Here is a 25,736-nt window from a genome sequence, read left to right as displayed (position 1 = left end):
CACTTTGTTTCTCCCATCTTAAAAAAAGGAAAAAGATCAGGCAGATTGATGTTTTTGCTAATACAGACAAATTTTGGGGGGGGCATTGTGTCAATTCATTTAAATGGTTTCCTAATTTGCCCATAATAAAGCTAAGTGAAACTATACTGTTCTTGGACACGATACTCTCAAGCTCCAAAGCCAAATGCTACTCTATTCTTTTACAGACAGTGAAAGATCTGTCTTTGCAGACACCTTCTAAGGTGTAAGTATCTTCAAAACACTGACAGAAGTGTTGTTTTGTTTTTGTCTCTACAGAATGGATTAATATTTAGGGACCTACGTTTCAGGGAACTATAAGGCATGGGTAGACCAAAAATGTGAGGCAAAGAAATAAATATTCTAGCCTCATGTTTTGACAGAAAATGCTTATCTGTAGCAGCAAATTCAGTTGAGAAGCCAACTTTTAATAGGCACACAGACTTTTTGTTCATTGGATGAAACTTTTTTTAAAAAATGCTTATTTTGAGAGCACACCTGTAAGCGAATGGGGGAGGAGCAGAGAGAGAGGGCGACAGAAAATCCCAGGCAGGTTCCGTGTTGTCAGTGCAAAGCCCGACCCGGGGCTTGACCCCATGAACTGTGAGATCATGACCAAAGCTGAAATCAAGAGCCATCAAGAGCGGGTCGCTCAACCGACCGAGCCATCCAGCACTCCATCAAGTGAATCTTAAATAACTTTTAATGATTTAACAAAGTCATGAATGGACTCAGAGCAGCTGTCTTGTATTTTTATTGAGCAGCCATAAACTTTTCCTTTTAAAACAAATCCAACAGCTTATGCAGCTCATGATCCAAGACCTTCCCGCACACGCATTCACAACTCTGTGGCAAACTTTGAGAATAAACATAGGCAAATAGTGAAATAATCCTTAAATAAACCTCACTCCAAATAAAATAGGTCTGCAAACGTTTCCAAACAAAATCTAGTACAACCGTCCCTTTTGTGCTGAGATCCTCCCGTGTGCTCATAATTCCACTTATCAACTGACTTTGAAGGAAAGAAAAATAAGAAAATGAGCCCTATTTTAAAGCTGATGCTTCTTGACTCTCTTCCAAACCTCCTGAAAAAGTAGTTTCTACTTTAAATCTAAAACGCTTCTAAGTCACTGCACTGACTTTGCAATAAACTCCTTCTGTTGCTCATTTTCTGACATTGTATACATCTGTCATGACTAAGTTTTTCCCAGGGTTCCCTTGTGCTTATTACTGTAAATATTACTATAATTACTAATAATAAATTTACCGTGCCTTGGGGGTTTGGAAACCTTAGAGAGTTATACCTTTATTCTACCCGTTTTAAACGAACAGTAGAGGGTGATGAGTATGTCTGTTAGGATGACTCATACTAACATAAATCGTTGACAAAATTATGTAAATATTTACCTTTCCACCTCCTCCAAGTGGGAAAAATCCTGCCTGGCTCTCTCGGTCTGAGGTGGCCTTCTTTAAAACCATTTACAGGAGTTTGCCCTCTGCCCCAGAATCTCCCTTCTGATGCGGTCATCTGGGAATGACACATAGCACCTTTGAAACCTCCCTCACTATGGGGGCTGCTACCCAATCTCCTACAAGCTTCAACTATCCCCCTTCCTTCAGGGCTGGTTTTGTGTTTACTTTTCCCAAAGTTAAAAAAAAAAAAAAAGCACAATTAAATTCTATTGGTGCTACTACAAGGAAGACCTAAATACCATACTCCCCCACCCGCCCCCACCTTCTCTCGCTCCGAACTCTCCCTCCATCCTGTATCCCAGCATCAATGCACATCCGAGTCACAGGCACTGTGGCCTTAGCTTTAGCTTCCTCTGGGGCTGATCTGCGTCCACGTTAATATGATCTAAATTGTGTTTTCCGTTCTTCAGTATTACTATAAACACATATTGAACAAATCTGTACGTATTCATATATTTCACAAAGATCTAAAAGTGTTCAGTCATATGCATTTTATGGATTGTTAGTAGCCTACTTTATTATTTTTTTTCTGGACCCCCACACTTGGCCTCCCGATATCACATGTCCATATGCTATAATCTAGACAGTTCCTAAAATGTTGGCTGTGTGTTGAATGACCATTAAGATAAGAGTCTTCTCTCAGAAACCCCACCCAGGCTCAGCGAGGATTTAACCATTTCATTACAGGCGAGCGGGTATTCGTTTTTACAAGTTCTTCTGTCACAGTATTGCCGTCTCCAGATGCCATGTCATGCTCTGAAATGAGAAGGAATACAAATCATGCATGTCCAAATGTTGATAACCCTAAGATCAAGAACAGTTTTATATTATTTTCTTTAAATTTTTTTAACATTTATTCATTTTTGGAGAGACAGAGAGAGAGCACAAGCAGGGGAGGGTCAGAGAAAGGGGGAGACACAGAATCTGAAACAGGCTCCAGGCTCTGAGCTGTCAGCACAGAGCCTCATGTGGGGCTTGAACTCATGAAACGCGAGATCATGACCTGAGCCGAAGTCGGATGCTTAACCGACTAAGCCACCCAGACGCCTCTATATTATTTTTATATTACAAGGGATTTACAATAATTTTTTTATAGATTCAAAGAGTATACTCACTGTATTCACCCACTCTGTGTTAATCGGCACCTCCCATCTGAGTCAGCCCCTACCGCCGACTGATTTCTCCTCATACACCTGTTACCACCAGGCATTATCTTATACATGCATTTGCCTTTTTTATTTATGTGTTATTTCACTCCACCACTAGAATATCAGCTCCAAGAAGGCAGAGGCTTTGTTTTGTTCATTGCTACTACAGTGCCTGGAACATAGTAGGCACTTAATAAATACTTATGGAATAAGCAAATGCTGTAAGAGTGGATCTTTAATAAGATTTTCCTATTATCTGGTATGGAAGAAGGGTTAGCCTATTTTGTGGCTCCAGAAGGTGGAAGGCAGACCAAAGGGCAGAACTTTTATAAAGACGGTTTTTGCTCAAATAAAAATTTGTAATATTTAGAATTTTCCAAAATGAAATTTGTCTGCTTCTAAGAGTAGCGAAGTGTATTTGCCTCAACAGTGCACATCCTAAAATGGAGCCCTGTACGATTCGTGCAGCCCGGCAGATGAATGTATGCAAAGTAATCAAATATTCCAGATCTTACTGTCCCTGTCCCCCTAAAAAAAAAGCTACTTATAAATTCCCCATCTCAGAAAATTGGAAATCTCACTACAAAACAACGACAACAAGAAATGGAAATAGGAAACCCACTTGACAAGATCGTAGTAGCCATTAGATAGTAATCTAGAGAAGACGAGCTCATGCAATCAGGGCATAGAAGGGACCTCCAGAAGTCCCTGTGCTGACGAACGTTGGCACCATTTGCAAAGGCTTTGAAAACAGATTCGCACAGAGGTGATGTGAAGTTGATAGCCAGACAAGCCCCCTCCTATAAATGGTAGCACATGAACCCTGGAAAGTCACAAGGAGACAAGGTACCACTGAGCAGCGGAGGTCCTATGCTGCCTCTCCACAAAGCCTTTAGGATATTCTGCTCCCCTCCTGAACCTAAGGTTTACCAAGATTAACCAGTAATCATTTTTGTTGCTCCTTAGCTAATGGAAAAAAACAAAAACAAAAAAACCCCACACACCTTGGGTCAGAAAATGCTTTTCCCATAGATTTCTACTAAGAATCTTGATACCTAATTTGGGTATAGAAATGTTTTTTGTGTGTAACCCCTAATGTAACTTCTACCCAGCAAAATATGTGTGGCCAAGGCATCTATCTAGTAGTCAAGACATCTGCAGGATCTGCAAGCAAATAAGCAAGGGTGACACGCCGAAGGGAAAGAGACTGTCCAACAGTCCAGTGGAGAAGAGGGCATGTGGCTGGGTATACAATGGGAGGGACGGACGTGAGGATTATTATCCTTCTTGAGGATTATTCCAAAGGTGCTCTCATGGCCTCCCAAGCATTCTTCCCAAACACCAATAAAGATTCACAAGGGAGTCCATTCTCTCTCTCTTGGTGGAAAAGGTTTAGGCACAACCATAAATGAATGAAGAGGAATTCAGAAGTTCTTTAAAGTGTTTTGTAGTCTGCAGTTTTGAGAAGGCGAAATAAGACAAAAGAAGATGCAAGCATTTGAGACAGCTGACTGTCCTGAGACAGTAAGTTTCAAACCTGTACTGAAGTAGTCAAATCATTCAAAAAAATGTGCATGTCTAAGATTGATGGTTTCCAGGGGCTGGGAGTTGAGGAATGGGGACAACTGCTTACCGGATAGTGGGGTTTTATTTTGAGCTAATGAGAATGTTCTAGAACTGGACAGAAGTGGCGGCTATGCAGCGTTGTTAGTGTACTAGCTACCACTGAACTGCTCACTTCAAAATGGTTAATTTTATGTTGTGTAAATTTCACCTTAATATCAAATTTTTTAGGACTTAAAACTCAATCTTTTTCCATTTTGCTTTTTAAGTACCATAGGACAAGTCCTAAGTATTTAACCTATTAATGACTTTCTCAATTTCCAGATCAAATAGTCACAAAGATGCTCACCTAATAGCTTTGAAAACAGGGGTTTCAGTTTAGATGAATGTTTAGGGGCATAACCACACTTCAGCATAATAATTCCCTTCTTAGCACAATATTTCCTCCTTCTCTTAATGTACTTAATTGTATCCATGTGTAAGAAGGGGGTAAAATTAAGAAATAAGTACATTTGCCAAATATTTCAAATCTAATTTGAAGCGCAAAGAACCAGAAACAAAAACTAAGTAAAATGGACTTGGATTGTCAACTATTTATATCTAAGGGGGAGAAATTGCATAGTTTGTTGATACTAACAGTTGCTGTGGCCACATGTTGTTTTAAATGAGCTATTTTCAGTTTAATGAAGCTTTACGATACTGATTGTTTATCCAACAAGGTAACCAAATATGTGCACAGGACCATCTTATACGTTGTATTTCTCACATTCCAACAACTTGATAAGAAATACACATGCATGAACAAGCATCATGTGGCTATTACTACAATTTCATTCAAAGGCTTAGAGATAATTCCCAAGTTTCGGTCACAGATACTGTCTCTTATCCTCTCCAAAATCTATAAAAACACATGCTGGGAAATATTCTTTGGAAATACTTCCATTTGGTTAAGAAAAGAAGAAGTGTTCTGTATTTTCTCTCTTGGCTCTTAAACCTTATCTAATAAATTCTTGAGGGTATTTTTTCTATATGAAGTTGGAGAGAAATAACTTTGTCTACTATACATAAACATCACTGAAGAATTTAGGGAACTTTGTGTATCTTGGTTATTTTCTTATTACAGGTGTTTTGGTAATCAATCGTATTTATTCTCCATATGGCTGGGTAAACTTTATGGAAAAATGTATAATCCTCAAAATTATTAATAAAATCTTTAAAAAAAAAAAAAAACCAACAACAGCAACCGAACTCAATCACCACCCCTTTCCCCTGGGTAAAATAAAAAACAAAATCATTCAAAGCAATGCTTTATTCTAATCCTCTATATTGCTTAAGTTATTCAAACTGAAAATGAGATTATTGTTCTGATGTTTGTACTGAAATCGATTCTTTTTTTTATTTAAAAATAATTTTTTAATATTTTTTTATTTTTTGGTGGAGGGGGGAGGGGCAGATACAGAGGAAGACACAGAATGTGAAGCAGTCTTCTGATTCTGAGCTGTCAGCATAGAGCCAGACATGGGGCTAGAACTCACGAATCATGAGATTGTGACCTGAGCCAAAGTTGGACGCTTAACCAACTGCGCCACCCAGGTGCCCCTATACTAAAGTCAATTCTTACCTGTAGAAACAAGTCTCCTGTTGGAAGTCTTGGCTACTGAATATTGGAGGAAGGGAAATTTCAGACATTTGCCAGTCACTCTGTCACATATGCCAGACTGACAGTTGCATGTCTCCTTGCATTCCATCCCGAAGGTGCCGTAGGGACAGTCTGAGGACACAAGATAGGTTTAAAGAGGGAGCTGCTCCTTGTGCATGAGCCCCTGCCCGCACAGCCTCCATATCTGAACACGCCTCGTGAACCTTGACTGTCAGATACAAACCACTTCTTTAAAAAAACCCAAGTTTGGGAAGTTGAAACTTTAAGTCACAAATGTGAAATCACACCCCAAGAGCAGGACACCTCGGTTCTAGTGTCCTCCTCTGGAGTTTAGTTGAAGACGGCTAGACATAACCAACATCCTTGAACCAACCTTAATTCTGTTCACTTTCTGCTTAGGTACCAATAGACAGGTTCCCGAGACTGCTTCCGTGACAGGTCGGTGAGGTGGGCAATTGAACAGACCTACGGATCAGCTGCGAAGGAGTTTAGGGGCTCCTGGGTGGCTCAGTCGGTTAAGTGTCCGACTTCAGCTCAGGTCACGATCCTGCAGTCAGTGAGTTCGAGCCCCGCATCGGGCTCTGGGCTGATGGCTCAGAGCCTGGAACCTGCTTCCAATTCTGTGTCTCCCTCTCTCTCTGCCCCTCCCTCATTCATGCTCTGTCTCTCTCTGTCTCAAAAATAAATAAACGTTAAAAAAAATTAAAAAAAATAAAAGATGTGATGCTGTCTTTGAATCCACCGTACTGGCAAACAACTCGCTATTTAAAAATAGCAACATATAGGAAAGGACCCCACGCTACCCAGGGACTGAGAGAGGTGTCGATGCCAGCTGTCCACCAAGTGCTCAATCCTCAGTCTGTGCCAGCTTTCATCAGCTACCTTATCTGTTGACACGGCAGTACAGGTCACCTAGCTCCCCTGGATGTTAAGAGGATTTTCTAGTAAAATGTTCTGCAAACCTAAGATGTGCATGCTAGGAAGAACGAGAAAGCTGAGACTTTGCCTATATACCTCCCCAAATCTGGAAGCATTTAGAGCTTCAGTGCTTTCATACCTAGACTCAAACATATTATGCTGAGAAAAGAACAAAATCACTTATTAAAAATGCAGTATTGTTATGACATAAACAGCATCCCGATAGACACCCCTATCCTTAACAGCCAAGCAGAATAGATGCAGAATATGTATTCTCTTGGCATGAGAATCTTCTCGTACGTGTACAGTCACACATGGGGGAGAAACGAACTGTGAAGCAGCCGAGCCCTTAGCAATCTAATATTCCACAAGAATGATCGAGGTAGACATGAATGAACTTTATTTGGGGAAGAGATTTAGAGTTCTTCTCACTGGCATTCTTCAGATTGCGGAGGAGCCTGGTTTTAAACACTGGCCTCTCTGCTCGCAAGAACAGCCCTTAAAAAGGATCCCCAAAAGCCTCTTTCGGAAGAGCATACAGGATTGGAATTTGAGTGTGTCTCTAGTGACATTGAAAACTCAAACTTTAGCCAAATTCTCAATTGTGCCTTTGTTTCATCCCCTAGCGTTTTGAATAGTGCTGGGCGGATAGCAGGTGTTCAGTAAATAGATGTTGGCTGGCTGATTGTTAACTCGGCAGCCTAACGCCAAACATCTGAATATTGAGAAAACATCTGGATGTGCAGCTAACGTATACGGTTCTGTGCAAAGGCTGAAAGAGGGAGTCCGCCTACAGCAAAATCCAACGTCTCTGTCTGAAGTTGCTGAGTTTCACGCAGGGTCACTGTTTCCAGCAGAGAGAAAAATGTTTGAAACCAGACTCGCTTGCAGTCTGAAGGATGCCAAGAAGAACAATCTTAAGTGCATTTTAAGAATCTATCCCGTTAACAGCTGCCTCAGTCATTCAGTAGGAGGGCAGATTGCTAAAGATCCCATAGGCCTTGAGCCATTTCTTTACCCACATGTGACAGGGCATTTACAGTCCCATTGATAGAGGCAATTTTTGTGTCCAGAGAAAAAACAATCCACTGCAAATATTTGCTATGTCACAAGTATGATCGGTTGAACTACTTCCTCCCTAAATTCCTTACGTGCAATCCTGTAATTTATAGAAAATACAGGTTCTCCTCAGCTTAAATAAATGCTTGTGAATGTTCACACACACGCACAAAAAAAGGTTCCTCAATATTCTACCTTTTAGTGGTTATAAGCAAAACTAAACTGAGCAAAAAATAAAATTCTCTTCCTCCTGCAAGCATCCATTTCCTAATCTTTAGTTACGTTTTGCGGGTGAAAAGGTAATTGATTTATAAAATATTTGTCTAAAAGGTAGGTGTATGAATGAGACTGGATCAATGGTGGATTATTATCGTTCATAAAAGCATACAACTGTTTCAATTACATAAAGTATAAGAATGAAATAAGAAAGAAAATATAAGAAATACATTACCCAGCTTCTTTAATCATTTTAAAAGCTGCTTTGTATTATAAAACTGATGCATGGGGCTATAGCCTATGTGTTTCATCTTAATAATAGCTTTTAATTATGAGATCATGAAGTATCCATATATATATTTTAAATCACCATTCTTTTGACCCAAACATTTTTTAAACTACAGGCACTGAGTTTGAAATAAATTCTACAGATGTGTAACTACATTGTTTAGCTATGATTTCAACCTAATGACACTTTTTTTAAGTCTGTAAACTCTCATTCTTCACAGACTTCCAATTTTTATTTTTCTTGACTGTTATTTGTACTCGTCTGAGACCATCTGCCATTTTTCTAGGTGATCAAACACTTCCATAAAGTGGAACGAGGCTTGTTTTATACTTCAGGGTACCCTCCTTCAAGAATGTGAGTCATTTCGTTTCATGATCAAACCCCACCCTGTTTCACAAAGTGCATCAGCCGTTCATCAGAAATACTTGATCTTGAGAGATGCCCACCAACCCGTGGACCCTTTCAACATCAAAGACTCACTAAGCCCCAGCCTAGACACCACCAGCGGTTATCTAAGCGCAGACCTCTGTAATCACTGCCTTGCAGAGGAGACAGCACCTAAACCATCCAAACAGATTACCTGTCAAGTTTCTAAAGTTTTCCAGAAAGGGAGGTAACACGATTTTTCATCGCAACTTTTTTCCTTCCGTCTCCTACACACACATAATGAGTGAAATGCTGTCTTGCTTTCTGTGCTTTCCTGCACACTGGCTGTCAGTTGCTGTTCGCAGAGTTCTCTCTCTCCCTGTGACAACACCCGTGCCGGGCCTTGCTCCTAAGCCACCTGCACTTTCCCTCTCGTCCTTCGAAGGAAAGCCTCCTTGCCTCCCACGCTGGCTAAAAGCCCTCGGTGTGCCCTGGACGGGGAAGAGCAAGGGGTCACTCTTTACCTTTGCAGATACCAAACTCGTCACCAAAGTCATCTTCCTCACTGTAAAACTGACACCTGAGCCCCGGGCCACACTTGGCGCCGTCCATGCCGGAGACGGTGCGGTAGCAGGTTTCGCCCAGGCCCGCGGCGCACACCCGGCAGCAGCCGCAGTCGTCCAGCACTGTCCGCTTGCAGCTCAGGCTGCTTTTGCACTCGGCGCGGTCGCATCGCTCGGGGCAGTCGACCGCGTACTTGGGGCTCCAGGTCGTTGCCAGGTGCGCGGGTACCAGGAGCGTGGCTAGCAGCAAGAGGCTCTTCATGTTTCCCGCCGGCTCTGGCTCAGCTCCCTGCGGGCGGCGTGGTTCTCTGCTGGCGGGAAGCAGCTGTCCAAAGTGGTAGCCGAGCCTCTGCCTACACGTTTATGAGCTTTATACACTGGGTTGCCCGCATGCTTCCCCGTCATCAATTTCCTCAACCCAGCAGCAGCGCTGTCCTCTTGCCAGGCTCTCTTGTTTTAGTTTATGAAATCCAGGATGAAGGCTGGATTAACACGCCGCTGCCATCCAGGAATTGAAAAGCCCAAGCTGATGTCATCTGTTATGTTTAGATGGTTGTTTTGCATGAGCACTGAAAAACTCGCTCACATCCGTCTCGAGGGCTCAAGGACGTCTGTGAAGGGGGAATAAAGAAGGTTGCATACCTTCCTTCGGGACAGGAATTGTTCTGACACCGGCATATCACTTGGGCTGTGGCTTTGTCTCAGAGCCTCTGGAGTCAGGAGGAAAATGACATCGACGTGAATCATCAGGACGAAAGAAGCTCCTTTAAACAAAATAAATAAACATTTGGTATTTCCCCTCGGTAAACAGTTATGAGCTCACTTGGGAGAAGAAAGGGTTATATTGTGCCTTTTCAATACTTAGAAGAAAGGAAATATTTGGAAAGGGATTTTTTAAAGACCCCTCTCTTCCTTCCTCCCTCCCTTCCCCCCAAATGTTATCTCTAAAACAATTCATGGCACATATATCTAAGTTTATCATGGATGGAGCTGTATTTCTAGTAAGATGTGGAACTGCAGCTGAGAATTTTCTTTCAAAGTAATACGAAACCCACAAAAGAGGTACGATGCTGCTGGCGCTGTTTCTGGGTTCCTCAGTTCTGGAAAAACTTATCAGTTGGACTTCTGACCCAGAACTCCCTGGGGAGAGGGCTCATCCATCACCGAGTCTGGCTGTCCAATGACTGAGGCCATTCGGAGCTCTATCCCCTCACTCCTGGCATCTCTCAGAGCCCTCACTAAAAACCACCAAACAAGGCAGTCAGCCCAAGGAAACAAGCGAGCCAGCAGGGAAATCGGAACGTGGCCCAGAGAGGCAAGTCAAGGGGAAGGGAAAACATTACCCCTCAGGAAACAGGGTCTTCAAGCAATGGAGGGTCACAGGGCCTAGGTCCCCCTGGGGAAGACAAAGCCGTCCTCTCACACTATCGGCAGGACCAGGGCCTCGTGAAGGAAGGGGGCTGGGCCGGAAAGAGCAAGGTGAGCGGAGAGAGCAGAGTTCTTACATCAGCCACACGTTGGGTCCCCAGCCCCACCCCCGACTTGTCAAAATAGGCACAAACCCGCCGTCGTTCTAGCAACTACTCAACCAGTAAAGTTGATGGATGACTCTTGGTCTGTCCCCAATTAGCTATGGGCGAGCCCCAGGATGTCTCTCAGCCTCAGCCTCCACTTTTGAGAGTCGACTGTGTTCGTTAGGCTAGTTGGTCTCCAGAATTCTTATCCCCATTAGAAGATGAGGCTGAGGCCATTGGATGTGTCTGCTGAGTAGCCTTCCAAAGCGCACTTCTAGGAAGGTGGAAGGAACCGAATCTGGAATGCGTCACGGAACCGAGGGGGTAGAAAACCAAGCAAGAGTCCCAGCTTCCAATTTCCAAATTTCCCATGCGATCCAATTTGACACATTCTATCGGCATCTCCCCAGAAGCAAACACATGCTTATCAGAGGCACAATCTGATGTATTGTTTTCAGCGGTGGGTAACATCCACTGAGGGCCCGGTGTGTGCCGATCGCCTGTTCTGAAACCATTTACACGTATTAACTGACTTGCTCTTCACCACACCCTCATCAAGTAGATACAATCCTCGTGCCCTTTTCCTGAATGGGGAAACGGAGTCAGAACGAGGTTAAATAATTTGCTCAGGTCCCCCTAATGTCCGAGGTAGAACCCGAACGGGGTCAGTCTAGTGTCGAAGGCGTGTGCTCGGTTGCCTATTAAGCACAGTGGTGCTTCCGTGACTACTGTTCTGATGGCCTCCTTCACAACTTAGGGCTGACCTTGGAAAAGATTACTGAACACCACTTTCTGAGGAAAGAGTGGTTAACTGCAATAACGGTTGATGATGGCATCTATTAGAGAAAACTTACCGTGTGTCAGACACCGTGTAGAGCGCTTTATAAGGAGTGCCACGCTGAATTTTCAAAGCAGCCTCAAGAGGTAGGGATTATTCTTATCCCCACTTCAGAGGTGAGAAAACTGAGGCCTTGAGGGGTTACGTAACTTGTCCAGGGGCACAAAGTTAGCAAACGGTGAAGCCAGGACTCAAACCCTGAAACAGACTGTTTCTAGAGACTGGAATAAGGACTGCAAAATCGAACACATACAGGTACCAATCCAGTGACCTAAGTGGGTAAAGTGGTAAGATATGCCAGATGTACGTGAGAAGGAGGGTTGCTGCTCACCTGAGAGGGCATGCCCCCACTAAGGGAAGCAGCGCCTCCTCAAGAATGGCTGACTGCTTCCATGCTGGACTCTGAGCCCACTGAGCCGAATCTTCTATTTTTTTTTTTTTTTTTAAGAGAAGCTGGAATCTAGACTTTTAAATGTAATGCCCTGATTTTTAAATGTCGGCCACTATTTCACTCAAATTACGAAACATTATATGCACCCTTATTTCTTTTTTTTTTTTTTCAAAGTTTTATTTATTTTTTTTTTGAGAGAGGGAGCACATGAGCAGGGAGGGGCAGAAAGACAGAGAGAGAGAATCCCAGGCAGGCTCTGGGCTGTCAGCAAAGAGCCCGACGTGGGGCTCGATACCACGAATTGTGAGATCATGACCTGAGCTGAAATCAAGAGTTGGATGCTTAACTGACTGAGCCACCCAGGTGCCCCTGTGCCCTTATTTCTTATGGGCAGGATCCAGCCTGCCTATCACTTTGGTCTTGCTATAAAGTTTGGATTCCGCCAGAGCTGGATTTGAATCCTTGCTCTGCCACTCACTACCTAAAAATCTCAGAAACTGAGTTTAACATCTCTAAGCCTCCATTTTGTCGTTGTGTACAGTGGGACCACCAGCTTCTTCACAGGGCTATTGTTAGGACCTATAAAACGGGATGGAAAATGTCTATCAAGTAGCACGCGTTCACTAAGTGATGGCTATTTTTCATTTTAAAAATATAATCATCATAGAGTTGGCAGTGAATAAAGAAAAATAGTCAAAGCATAAGAACTTCCTGGTCTTCTATGGAAATTTAAGGAAGAAACAATAGAAGCCTTGCAGAGGTCAATATCACAAGTGCTGAGGGAAGAAGAGGAGCTCATGGAACCCATGTTCTGCATTTCCAAAAACTGATAACACTTTCAGTGAAGGACAACTAAACACAGAGAAGATGTCAAGTTGACAGTCCCAAATCCACAATAATAGTGAGCCTAAATGCATACCCAAAAGGGTGGAGAAAATACGCTCAGCAGAGTTCGTAAGCAGTGGAACTATCTCCACACGTAGTTTCTAACATCTCATTCTTGGGGAACGTTCCATTCCTTCCAAGACCCGACAAAAACTGTTTGTCCCAGCACAATCCCTATGGGATTTACATCTCATTGTATTTCTGGTCTTTCCCAACCAGGAACCCAGATCAACCACTCTTCTGAGGAAAGTTACCAATGGCCACACAGGGTTAGGAAATTGGAGCATGAGTAAACAAACAACAACAACAAAAAAATGGCAACTTTAATCTGCAACAAAACAAATTAAGGTGAAGGCAACACAGTTGCTGATGAGGGCACGAGGCCCACCTGGGTTGGCTTGCCGTGTGCTGGGGTTGGCAAGTCTCTAACCTTGCTCTGCCCTGCATCAGATGTCAGACCAAAGAGTGAGAAAGGCCAAAATCACATAAGCTTTCTACAACTGTGAAAAGGCAAGTTCATGTTATAGTGGGTCAAACCATACCATCTTGGGATTCAAAGCCTGTGGCCTTCTGCAATGGCGGCCAGAGAAACAATAAAACTGAGTATTCAACCCAGTACACCTTGCTCATTAAAAACCCCATCATGATTTTGTCCCTTAAACTTGGCATTATTCCAAGAAGGAAAATAAGCCTAGGTAATGTGCTCTGGCAATTTGTGTTTAATCCTGCACATTCTGATTGCTTGTAACCGAATACCCAGCATTTTTTTTTTTTTTTTTTTTTTTTCTGCATAGGCAAAGCGGGAAAGGCTCTGAAAGGATTCCAAACCCTCATGGTCAAGTCAAATTGTCCCATGTTTACTGTGCCTTCTTCACAAACCTCTTTACCAGATAGGTTTATTTTTATTTAATCTTTTTTTTTTAAGTAATCTCTATGTCCAACGTGGGGCTCAAACCCATGACCCTGAGATGAAGTGTTGCATGCTCTACTGACCGAGCCAACCAGGCGCCCCCAGATAGGTTTAATTCAAATTGAATTATAAAGGCAGACCTGAAGGCAAAATGTTCCAAGGGGCAAGTGGAGAAACTTAGGTGGATGAGACTTTGTTTTTAGTGTAGTTTTGGGTTTTGGTACCTTCTGAAAGTCTTTCTGCTTTGAACCAGCTGATGGCAATTTGCATGTGCCTAGGGCAAGGTGTAGCACGTAACTAGAGCTCAGTACTTAGTAAACATGTACATGTGACCAGTTGTTTCCCAAAATCATTTTCAGAGAGTAGTAAGTTAAAATGTGCACCCATGTTTCCCAGGGGATGCAAAGTGAAACCCGCGTTCTTGAATAGGCTGAACTGAATTATAGAACCGGGTGCGTCTTTGGGGGAATGAGATAGAGGTTTCCAGGGATAGCAGAAGCAGCTGGGGATGGAACGGGGTCTGAGCAGAGTCCTGTTGTCAGCTCCTGCACAGCTGACCAACTTCTGTCCTCTTGGCTTTCCAGCCTTGGGTCTGGTAGCCCCGCATCCATCCCGAGACGTTCCTGGGAGCTCCTCTATTGCTGATAGAACTTGGTGAACCCATCTGCCAAACTGGGTTTCACGGCAGTCACAGGTCAGCTGTCACAGGCTCTGGGGACTCCTCCCAGAGCCTCCTGCGCTGGGAACAGCTTGCAGAAATTCTAGCTCGGCCACTACAAGCTATCATCTTAGGCGAGTCACATGATGCACACCTTAGACCATCCCCCTCATCCCTCCTGTCTACCTCAGTAATTAGGTAAGAAGACCCAAAGGTACATCCTGGCTATGACTATCAAGAATCCAAAATTCTAAAGGTTTGTTTCATTCTTTAAAAATGATCTTATGTCTTGGAGCAAAGGAAATACCATCTCTTCAGTTCTCCAAGTTTTCATTTCTAATAAAGACAATTTTAACAGTAAAGGGGGATTGGATGTTACAGGCAGTTTTTAAAAACTACACCTGCTCAGGGGCTCCTAGCTGACTCAGTCGGTAGAACATGCGACTCTTGATCTCAGGGTCATGAGTTCAAGCCCCACGTTGGGCATGGAGTCTACTTAAAGAATAAAACAAAACAAAACAAAAAACTACACCTGCTCAGGGGCTCCTGGCTGACTCAGTCGGTAGAACATGCGACTCTTGATCTCAGAGTCCTGAGTTCAAGCCCCACGTTGGGCACGGAGTCTACTTAAAACAAAACAAAACAAAAAAACTACACCTGCTCTGAAAAGTAAAGTGACATCCACCTGTTCTTGCCTGCATGCGGTCCTCTGATGTATCTTAGGGAGGAGATGAATTCTCTGGGCAGCTGGGAGGCAGTCGCAGTTGCTTACAGCAAACAGTCCTGCAAGAATAATGGGTGCGGGGGTGTTTGAGAAGATAAAAACAAGATACCCACAATGCCTACTGCAAACGTCAACCCTGGATGTCCGGGTGTCCTTCAGAGAGCTTTGCCACCATATCCAGGGCTCTGCATCCCGCGGAGTTCCCCGAGGAAGCAGGCGGAAACTGGTTGTTTTTTAATCTTGACCAAATCTAGAAACCTCACCTTTGCATTCGCACTTCCAGGAGGTTTTTGAGAGTGAGAAAGTTTAGACTTGGGAACATGGGAGGAGCTCTCACTACTTATCTGCCCTCTACTCTATCCCCCCATTCCCCCGATTCTGGTGGGCATGTTTTTCTAACAGCTAGCTCTCCTGGCTCTCGTCCTGGCTATGACTATCAAGAATCCAAAATTCTAAAGGTTTGTTTCATGCTTTAAAAATGATCTTATGTCTTGGAGCAAATGTTTTCCCCAAAGAAATACCACCTCAAATCAAGGTTCTGAATCTATGAACTCATCTGCAAGAGATTCCAGTCATATAGTGTCCTTCCCTCTCCACATATAAAGCCACACCCAGAAGTACCAGGTGCTGTCCTGATACAAGACCACAGGCAGCATGAGTGGCAGAAGTAGCTCCCACCTTGGAACCAGAAGACCCAAGTGTGAGTCTGAGTTCCACTGTCAGTCCTGTATGAGACACCAACCAGCCTTCTTGACTCACGCAAAGTCATTTGTTTCAGCAAAATCTAAAAGATGGAAATCCTGCCCGCTCTCTCAAAGAGACAATGGGATCTCTCAAAGAGATCAGAGGGTAAGATAGATGGGGAAACAGGCTGTCCACTCTAAACAAATATAAAACAGTAGGACTTATTCTAAAAGACAAATTACATACCATGAAAGAAAATGAGCCTGTGGCGATCTCTCTCAGGCCTCACCCTTTCCTCCATTCCCCTCACCTTCTGCAAGATGGCGTAATTTTTCATTCACGTAATTCACAGAACGACCGCTGAGCATCTGTGTTCCCTGTTGGAAGACTTCACCTCCTCTCCCTGCAGCCTTCCTCGCCCCATCCTGGCATGGGGTGACTAGACAGCTCACAAATTGTGGGCCAAAAGAGGCTTTTTGTTTTGTTTTGTTCTGTTTTTTGTTTTTGTTTTTTGATTACCAGTTTCCTAAATGGCTAAAGAATTAGCTCAGACGTTGGAAGTCATTTACACATTGGAACTATTGACATAAGAGAACATAGGTTGAAAAAGTCATGTTAGAAGTTAGTGCTAAGACGTTTGGAATTTTCACCAGGAATTTTGGAAGGACGGGGATTTCTGATTAACACACGAATCATAGGAAATGATTCTGCTACTTTGCTTCTCTAATAACATGGCACTTCCTTGGCCTAACCTTAAGCTGACCTCTTTTATAATGTAATAAAATATTAATCAGGACCACCCTCATCAGACTCACTGGAATTTGTCTGGTGATGAAGAGCCTTAGCCTTTACATGATATGCGGGTTGAATAAATAATTGAGTGATTTTTTTTTAAAGTTCAAGGTAAGCACCAGAAGATAAATAAGAAGTGTAACTTCCAAGCCCCTTATTTAGAATTTTTTAAATGAATTGGCAGTTTCAGACTCACTTTCTAATCTGGTGTTGAAATATCTTGGCTCTTTTCTTCCTGGAATCTTCCCAGTAAAGGGCCATGTTGTGACCTTCTTCTTCTTCTCCTCCCTCTCCCTCTCCCTCTCTTTCTCCCCCTCTCTCTCCCTCCTCTTCCTCCTTCTTCTTTTCTCTTTCTTCTCCTTCTCCTTCTTCTTCTTTTTCTTCTTCTTCTTCTTCTTCTTCTTCTTCTTCTTCTTCTTCTTCCTTTCCTTTCCTCTCCTTCTTCTTAGCATCTTACTTTCTTTTGACTGACACAGACTTCATGAAGCCTCCAAGCCTACAACCCGAGAGCTTAATGCACATTGACGGTGCCTCAGACAGGGCTTGGGGCCGGGTGCATCAAAGTGCAGTTGCCCAGACCATGTGCATCAGAGTGTCCTGATGTCAAAATGGCACAGCCAGGTATTCCAGTTGGATGGGTCAGGGGTGGACTTAGGAATCAACATTTTTTTTTAACATTTATTTATTTTTGAGAGACAGAGAGAGGCAGAGCATGAACAGGGGAGGGGGAGAGAGAGAGAGAGATACAGAATCTGAAGCAGGCTCCAGGCTCTGAACTGTTTGTTAGCACAGAGCCTGGTGCGGGGCTCAAACCCACAAACTGCGAGACCATGACCTGAGCTGAAGTCAGATGTCCAACCGACTGGGCCACCCAGGTGCCCCAGGAATCAACATTCTTAACAAGACACTCGATTCTGACAAACTTAAAAATTTCAGAAACCTCTAGACCAATGGTTTCTCCCAGGCACATGTCAGCAGAATTAGTACTTAATCTTTAGTCTGGAGATCTCTGATAGACAAAGCCTGTCTCCGAGGGGTTGACCTAGACTTTTTTAACTATATAACACACTTACAAAATTTTTAGCATATTTTTCTCATTCTGAGACACACATTTTCTTTCACTTGTTAACATCACTGAAGTTGGAATTCTGCCATTATGATGTAAGTCATTGCCTACATGTACACATCAAAACTTGGAAGACGTGTGCCAGTTACTTGGAAGAGAACCTCAGACGGTAGCAAGGTTGGCTTCTAAGTCATGCTGCATTGCTGATGATCTTTTTTTTTTTTTTTTAATTTTTTTTTTCAACGTTTTTTATTTATTTTTGGGACAGAGAGAGACAGAGCATGAACGGGGGAGGGGCAGAGAGAGAGGGAGACACAGAACCGGAAACAGGCTCCAGGCTCCGAGCCATCAGTCCAGAGCCTGACGCGGGGCTCGAACTCACGGACCGCGAGATCGTGACCTGGCTGAAGTCGGACGCTTAACCGACTGCGCCACCCAGGCGCCCCTGCATTGCTGATGATCTTAATCGCCCAGAGCCTATACTCTCTGAAAAAGACATGATACTGACATGTGATTCAGAAGGACCAGGCACAAATTTAGAGCCATTTAGAAATATTTTAACCGCTTTATTGAATTTATATTTTTCTTCCTATGAATGTTCAAAAGTTCTAAATGATAGAAATCTATACCCAAATAACCCCCAAAGAGTGCTTTCAATAAATACAAACACTATTTGTAAAGCACAAATTACAAATTCCCGAGATATAAAAGCATTATGTTAAGAGTTTCACCGGAAGAATATTTTTCCCTTAATGACATACAAAAAAATAATGGCCTTCTTATACTGATAACGTCTTAGATTCAGTGAGATATAGTAGTTTCCAAATAAATAGACCTGCTTTTACTTTTGTTGACTCACTGCCAACAGTTTGCTTAGCAAACTTTAATCCACTACAACTTTGCATGATGGAACTGAACACCTAACTCTCGCAAGCTGCCTGACATTGATCAGACTAGAGGTATTTTAGGGTGAAATACATGTGCTGTACATATACATATATACATATACATATACATATACATATACATATACATATATGTGTGTGCACATATGTACAAATCTACATGTTTGTATATATGTGTGCCCACATATGAGATCCATGTACCCAAGTTTAATATCCTACTTTCAGTTCCAAAGTGCACAAATACACCCAGCTCACATTTCTAACGATGGATCGTGAGCCTGTTGCACATATTACCACTTTAAACAACATGCTGAGCCTGGCTCCTTTGTAAATATACCTAGGAAGTACTCACTGAATAAAACACCAAACAATGTCTCCGTGAATGAAAGGAATCCAACGTACTTTCAGCTTTCTGTACACTTTCAAAGTGTTCTCAGGATGGCAAATCAAAATTTTAACCTGTATGTGGCCTAGTCTACAAAGCTGGTTTATAAGGGATCAGCACGTATTATAATGGATAAGTTGATGAGCACTGACCCATGCTAATTTTTCAGTATTAATGCCTTCATTTCATGAACTTAAAATTATGGAACTTCAAATAGGGCCATAAATGATCACCTTTCAAGCATCCCATACCCAGACAAGAGCCTATATTGAAAACAAGAAATTGTAGGGTATCTGATCCTCCCAGGGACTGGCTGATGGGCACTTTTGAAGGGACCTTCGAGGAAACCAGTTAGTAAAGCTGTTTGAAAAGGGGACAACGTGTGTGGCACACTTGCCATGATAACCTCTTCCTAACTGGCTAACTCACACACACACAACCCACACAACAGCAGCAACAACAAGAACGGTGAGGCACCCACCGTGTTGAACAATCCTACATGGTGAGTCTTTAATATCGTGCACTTGCAGTTGGAAAGCTGCACAAACCCCCTGCAGAAAGACATGCTTCTCTTTCGAGGGGGAAGGTACATCATCAGAGCACTTGACATTCAATTAGAAGAGTCCAAGTCTTCGCAATGCAAAGTAATGCTTTCCTCCACATATAGTCCCACTGCCAGGGCAATTAGCATGAACAGGCAATCAAAGACCCGTAGTACCTGAAAGGAGGAGGAGTGGGTGGAAGCAATAAACATGCACCAGAAAGCTTCTTAGGCCCTAAATACACCAGAGCTCTGAGCTTAGATCCGGAAAAAGTCTGGCTGAAGAAGTGGTTCAGGTTAAGTTGCTTACTCACCTACTAAGGAAACCAGAGTTAGGAAACACTTAATACCTCTGAATTTTATTATTTATTTTTTAAGTAAATATATTTTTTAAACTTTTTAGTTTTAAAAAATCTTGCCCTGTAATAGACATACAACATTAGTACTTATAGGTTAATACGTGACTAAATGTTCTCTTCATCGGGAACAAAAATGACCAGGTTGTAGGCCAACGGGTCCGCAGTCCATGACCAATATGGCCTAGGCTGGCCCCTCCATCCACCCGCTTAACTTCCTTTCTCCATCCATCGAAATACGTTGTCCCTCGAGGCTGAGATGCCAGGGGCTGTGTGCTGCCCTTGCTGATCTCCTCCCCGATCCCTCACCCACCTTGGCATCTCTACACTTCTGGCCCTGCCCTTTACATCCAGGGGGCCACCCAGTTCCTGTGAGCAGAAATCATTTTATGATTATTGCCCTGGTCTTCACAGTGCTTGGCTCAGGTCCTGCGCATCCAACGGGGTCAAGAAAAGGCAAAGCCTCTGAGAAGAAATTAGCAACCTTCAGAGACAGCCTCACAAACCCCAGCTCCTCAAGTGATACTGAAGGGGATGGACCTCCCCCCTGCCCCCGCGTCCTCCCGCCCTGCCCGCGGCCTCGAGGAGCCATGTTTTAAGGAGCGTGCTCTCACTTCCCCCTCTTATAAAATGAACAAGCCGGAAGCAGTGCCTGCATGACATCACTGGCACGTTAGTGGGAACATCGACCAGATCACTTTCCTTTCTGCCCTGTGCCTGCGGCCTCTGCCGCCCCCTCCAGCACCAAGCCCACTTCTCCCTGTGACTCCTCACTCCTCTGTCAGGAAGTAAAGGGTGGAAGCAGCAAATTTATTTCACCATATGCAGTAGTGGCTAAGAACATCCATTTTGGGAGTCAGGCCACTTGAGTGCCGATCCTGACTGTACAACTTACTAACGCTACAAACTGAGCCCACCATTTAAATCTGTGAACCTTGATGTCCCCAGGCGCAGAAACACACAGAATGTGGGTCACAGGGTGGAACTGCCACACGGAGCCCAGTTCCTGGCAAGCAGTGAGCGCTCAAAATGGGTTAATAACACGGTGGCCTTGGGCTGGGGCTCTACCAGATGTCTCCTCCTGCCATGGATCTCCGTGACCCCATGATTCCTGGTCTCAGAGCACCCAACTGGATGTACACAATGGAAAAAGAGGGGAGAGAGAAGGTCCCCAGGAAGTGACAGATGCTCAGGCTGTATGGCAACCCACTAACCTGTCTGATGCCATTTATTTACTGGGGGGAACAGGTGTGGATGAAGCTTAATTTATACAGTAAAAAGTCAGTTTAGCCCCAAAGTGTTAAAGCGGTTTATTTTTGTAGGCATGGCCTTGTACATGTAGAAAGAGCTCAGCATTGGTCCGGGGTTTGGGGAGGGTGGGGAGCGGGCTCTGGGGTCTGCAGAATACAGCTGCAAGGCTGAAGGTCAAGGCAGCTAGGAGCGGGCTTTATTTATCACAGTCTGAAGTTTCCAGGGGAGCAGAACAACCAGACTTTGCATGAGATGAGTCATCCCGACTCCCAGGATCAGAGAAGTCACAGAGGATCAAAGAACAGATGAGCCTTCCAGCTCCTGCCCCTCTCAAACCAAAAGACGACTGTCAGAGGGCTCGCTCTAATCTGTTCCAACTAATTTTCAGGGATTGAGTTGAGAGGAGGAGTCAACAGGAGATTTAGTTGCTCTAAGCACTTGGATCCCTGACAAAGTGGACTTCAGCAGAATAAGAAGAAGCGTTTTTCTTAACAACAAAATGTATGGAAGTCGAACCCTTCCTTGTGATGAAGAGATTAAAGACATAACTGAGCAGTGGGTCAAGCCATCAAAAATAAATGCAGATGGCATTGAGCAACTCGCAGTGCACCACAAATAAATGTTACTTATTTATTTGAGGACGCTTATGTAACTGTTTTCAAAGGGCACATGTATTTTGCTTTCCTGTTTAATTCTTTGTCCCGATATGATGACTGCCCACCAGCCACAGGTCAGGTGCCAGAGTAATGTCACACATACTGGGTCACGACATTCAGTGTCCATCCCATGGATCACCTCGCTTTGCAAAGCAATGTAGATGAGCTTTGCACAGTCGTCTTGGCCTCATGAGTGGGTATGCAGTTGTTTAAAAAAGATTTTGGCTGAACTGCTGGGAACAAGGGGACTCTCCACGTCTGCTGTGGGAGCCTTGCTGCCACCCACGCTACCCTGTCGGTTCCTGCCTGGGTTTCTTGTAAACAAGGGCAACTGGCAAAGAAGTACACATGCACCAGATCTGACAGAGCAGAGTTCACTGGGGAGACGAGATCACGTTCCCTGTGGCCCATCCTAGAGCAGTGCACCAAGAGCCAGACAGATCTATACTCTGGGCTGCGTGATTTGGGACCACCAGCTTCTCACCTGGTGTCATCAGAGTCAAATGATGACACACCTGGTGTCATCAGAGGCTGCACACATGAGTAACGAGACATGTCAGTTCCTCAACTCAGGCATCTGTGCTTGGGGAGAGACTGGTCTTTCCTGGCTGAGGACCGAGATGCCACAAGCCAGCTGCAGAATTCCCTTAGAAGCATTGGTGATTGGGGAAGCATCAGCCCCTCTCCTGGCATGATCATGGGCTGACCAGGACTAACTGCTCTAAGCACTGGGGCATCCAAGTGTCCACGGAGAGGCCAGCCTGCTCACCTTTAACAAGTGAACACTTCTCTCTAGCACGTGTAAGCTGCTTCATATAGTCACATACCTGCTACCTACTCTGCCCCCCTGGGGCCCTGTCTATGGACCGTCTGAGCACAAAGGACAGATTTTTAAGGTACCAGGTGGCTTTCCACCGTTTGTCCCACCCACCCCAAATCTAGTCTCTGCCTCTTTCTTCTGTGTTTCATGCCCTCCATGGTCTACCTCACCCAGTTTCTGTTGGGTTGAGTTGCCTTCCAGTTTCTGTTGGGTTGATCAGAGGAGAGAAGGTTTTGGCTTTCTTCCCTACTCCTTCCCTGCTTTGGCCTGCCTTTATGGTGGGGGCTGTGTCCTTCCATGCTTACAGCTCCGGTTGGGCACCTTCCTCCACAGCTGAGATCTCATGGACCACCGGAAGTCGCAGGGGCTCCCTGCTGTTGCGTCCCTGCACGCTCAAGTCCTTTGCCTTCCCCACACATCTGTGAGTAGTCCCTTCATGAAAGTCTCTTCATTTGAGCTACCTGAGTCACATTCTGTTTCCTGCCAGGATCTGATCGAAACAGTATCTTTCAGCAATAATATCCTGTGATTTTCACACTTGCGGTCCAAACAGACGTAAATATGTTTTGTTGAAACAACATCCTGAAAGATAGGCACCATACATTATGGGCACCAGAATTAGGACTTCTGATTCAGGTGGATAAGTAACTCCACATAGGCCATTTCTTTAACTCAGAACTTTAAACTATAAAAGGATCTGTTGATAATGGTTAAGTCCAATTATGTTGTTTACTAAGCAGTTACCTTGAAAATCACATATATGAATATATATATATATATATATATGTATGTATCTCAACTAAATAGTATTACTGCTAAGTGTTCAAGCTTAAACTCTGTGTTTACTAATGTATTGGAGAAAACAATAAACCCTGTCATATACTTGTCTGAACTGCCCCTTGTCTCCTACTAGCATTGTCCATATTCAGATAATCCTTCTGTATATGTTCCACGTTGACCTTGTTTTGTGTCCAGGACTCGATTCTCTGTCTAGGAAATGAATGTCAGCAAAGACTAAGCCTTCACTGCTAAATGATTATGGAGTCTTGGCTTCGTTCTGATGCATTTGGCAAAATTCTGGCTTCCTACTTCTTATATTCCTTGTTTTCCCATTGGAACCGAAATCTTGTATTTAATAAGTTAAAAATATAGTTCTGGATGCCAGTTGTTGACAGTGGTAATTATTAGTAGTTTAAAACTTGAGTATGAAGAGATTTTCCCCCAGAAAATTCTTTTTTTAAGATAAAATAATAGATATACCGTATGTTGGTTTTGACCAAGAGATTTTATATCCATTTTTTTTTTGTAATCCTTCTCTTCAAGAGGATTGGTCATTTGGATGCACATGACCTTTCTCATTACTGGTCTCTTCTTTCTGTGGATCTCTCCTGACACCTTCACAAAATAAAAGCCTAAAGAGCAAACAGTGAACACTGTTCTAGATGTCTGGGATGGAAAGGTGACTGGTCTGCTAAGAGAGTTTTTATTCTTCCCTGAACTATGAATCATTAAAACCCTCCTCATCTTATAGAATACTAAGCACCATGATTTAGATCCCACACCAAGCATCCTAGGCTTCTGTTGAGTTGGTGTCTTTGAATCTTTCAGTAGGTGCTGTGATCTGCTGGCCTGGATCCTGTCATGTGAGTCACAAGGACACTTTTCTAAGACTTCTGACTGCATGAGACTTTGTCCTTACAGCAGGTGTCTGGAAATTAGTAAAACAAGGGCAGTGTCACTCAGAGAAGGGCCTTCTTCTTTAATACCATGCTATCCCACTGCCCAGTTTCCTCTATAATTGCTATGTATTACCTGGAAATGGCTTTTCTGTGTATGTGACTACAGTCCCTGAATCGGAAGCCCATAGTTCCTGGGACCTCACTCTTCACCTTCTTGCCACCATCCCTGACAGCCGATCATTAAAGATGTTGCCTCTGAATGTGTACAGTTTATCATTATTACTTAAGAAACATTAAATAAAATGAGAACACGCTATAAAGAGGCAACACCTTAAAATATTTTTGAGCCGTGAGATGTTGGCAGGTATTTGCTGACTATAAATCCTTATGGATGAGGATCGTTAAGAGAAATGACGATACTGACAGTGGAGGTGGAAGGGTCCCCATGGTCAATTTTACCCTCTTTAGAATTTGGCCTTCACCAGTTCTGAGAGTTGTTTGGTTTTTGGTGTTGTTCTGTGTGTGTGTGTGTGTGTGTGTGTGTGTACAGTTTGGCAAATTTCAGAAAGCATAGAAAGAACTAAAAGACATATTCAAACTTTGTTTATCAGGAGATAAATGAGTAGAAGTGGATTTTGAAACATGTTCTTTCCTGTTGACACATGTTCAAAGAATGTCTGGAGGAAATACTAAATTAAAGTACAGACTGATTCAACTATTGGCATCAAATCCCTTACAGTGTAATATGGTTGCTATCTTGAATATGAGGGAAAAGAAAAAGAAGCTTCCCAATGTTGTAATTTTGTTGATGAGAACAATGAAAATCTTAATTTAGAATCTATTTTATGTTATTTTGATTTTAGCACTATGAACTCCCTTGGAGACATTTACTCAAAATGGCTCTATTCTATTCCTTGTTCCTGATATTACTGATATAAAGAGTATAGGGAGGACAAAAGCTTTAATATTTCAAATATGGAGTTAGCAACTATAACTACTCACCTATGAATATTCCTTCTTAGATAAATTTTGAGTCTTCTCCCTAAAAAGTCAGGAAATGTAATCAACAGGTAACAAGTTATAAAATCTTGACTAAACACATTACTTGGCACAACCGTCCATCTGTTCATTTGTTCACTTAGCAAGTCTGTAGAGTGTGCATTGTTCTCTGTGGGGAGTGGAGCAAGACACTGAGATATAAATTCCCTTCTGCCCACTCCCACCTTGCCAACAGAACCCCTAATTTGTGGGAGGGAGATGTGCCTGCGTGCTTCCGGGAAAGGCATGGCATCCTAAAACACACCTGCAGGAAATGCTGTGTACTTTAATCTTCCCTTTAACCTTGTACCCAAAAGGGACGCCTGGGGTCATGGGGTTAGTGAACACAAGGACTGAGGATGCACACTTG

General features: G+C 43.3%; 1 protein-coding gene across 3 annotated transcripts in view; it reads right to left on the bottom strand.

The window, feature by feature from the left end:
- Positions 1–756: 756 nt before the first annotated feature.
- ESM1 (endothelial cell specific molecule 1) overlaps positions 757–25,736 on the bottom strand; it is a 47,554-nt gene continuing 22,574 nt past the window's right edge. The window contains exons 2-5 of one of the 3 annotated variants that reach the window (XM_042994832.1): positions 15,155–15,252; positions 9,235–10,037; positions 5,824–5,973; positions 757–2,247 (exon numbers count right to left, since the gene is read on the bottom strand). In XM_042994832.1, the coding sequence (XP_042850766.1) occupies positions 2,150–2,247; positions 5,824–5,973; positions 9,235–9,535 (549 nt within the window). In that variant the 5' untranslated portion in view covers positions 9,536–10,037; positions 15,155–15,252 and the 3' untranslated portion in view covers positions 757–2,149. The remainder of the gene's footprint in view (positions 2,248–5,823; positions 5,974–9,234; positions 10,038–15,154; positions 15,253–25,736) is intronic. The other 2 variants (XM_007076655.3, XM_042994840.1) reach the window with 2 other exon arrangements.

This window comes from Panthera tigris, chromosome A1 (genome assembly GCF_018350195.1).
Source record: "Panthera tigris isolate Pti1 chromosome A1, P.tigris_Pti1_mat1.1, whole genome shotgun sequence".
Classification (NCBI taxonomy): Eukaryota; Metazoa; Chordata; class Mammalia; order Carnivora; family Felidae; genus Panthera; species Panthera tigris.
Note: the sequence above shows the minus strand (reverse complement) of the source record. Positions and strands in the feature narration are given on the sequence as shown.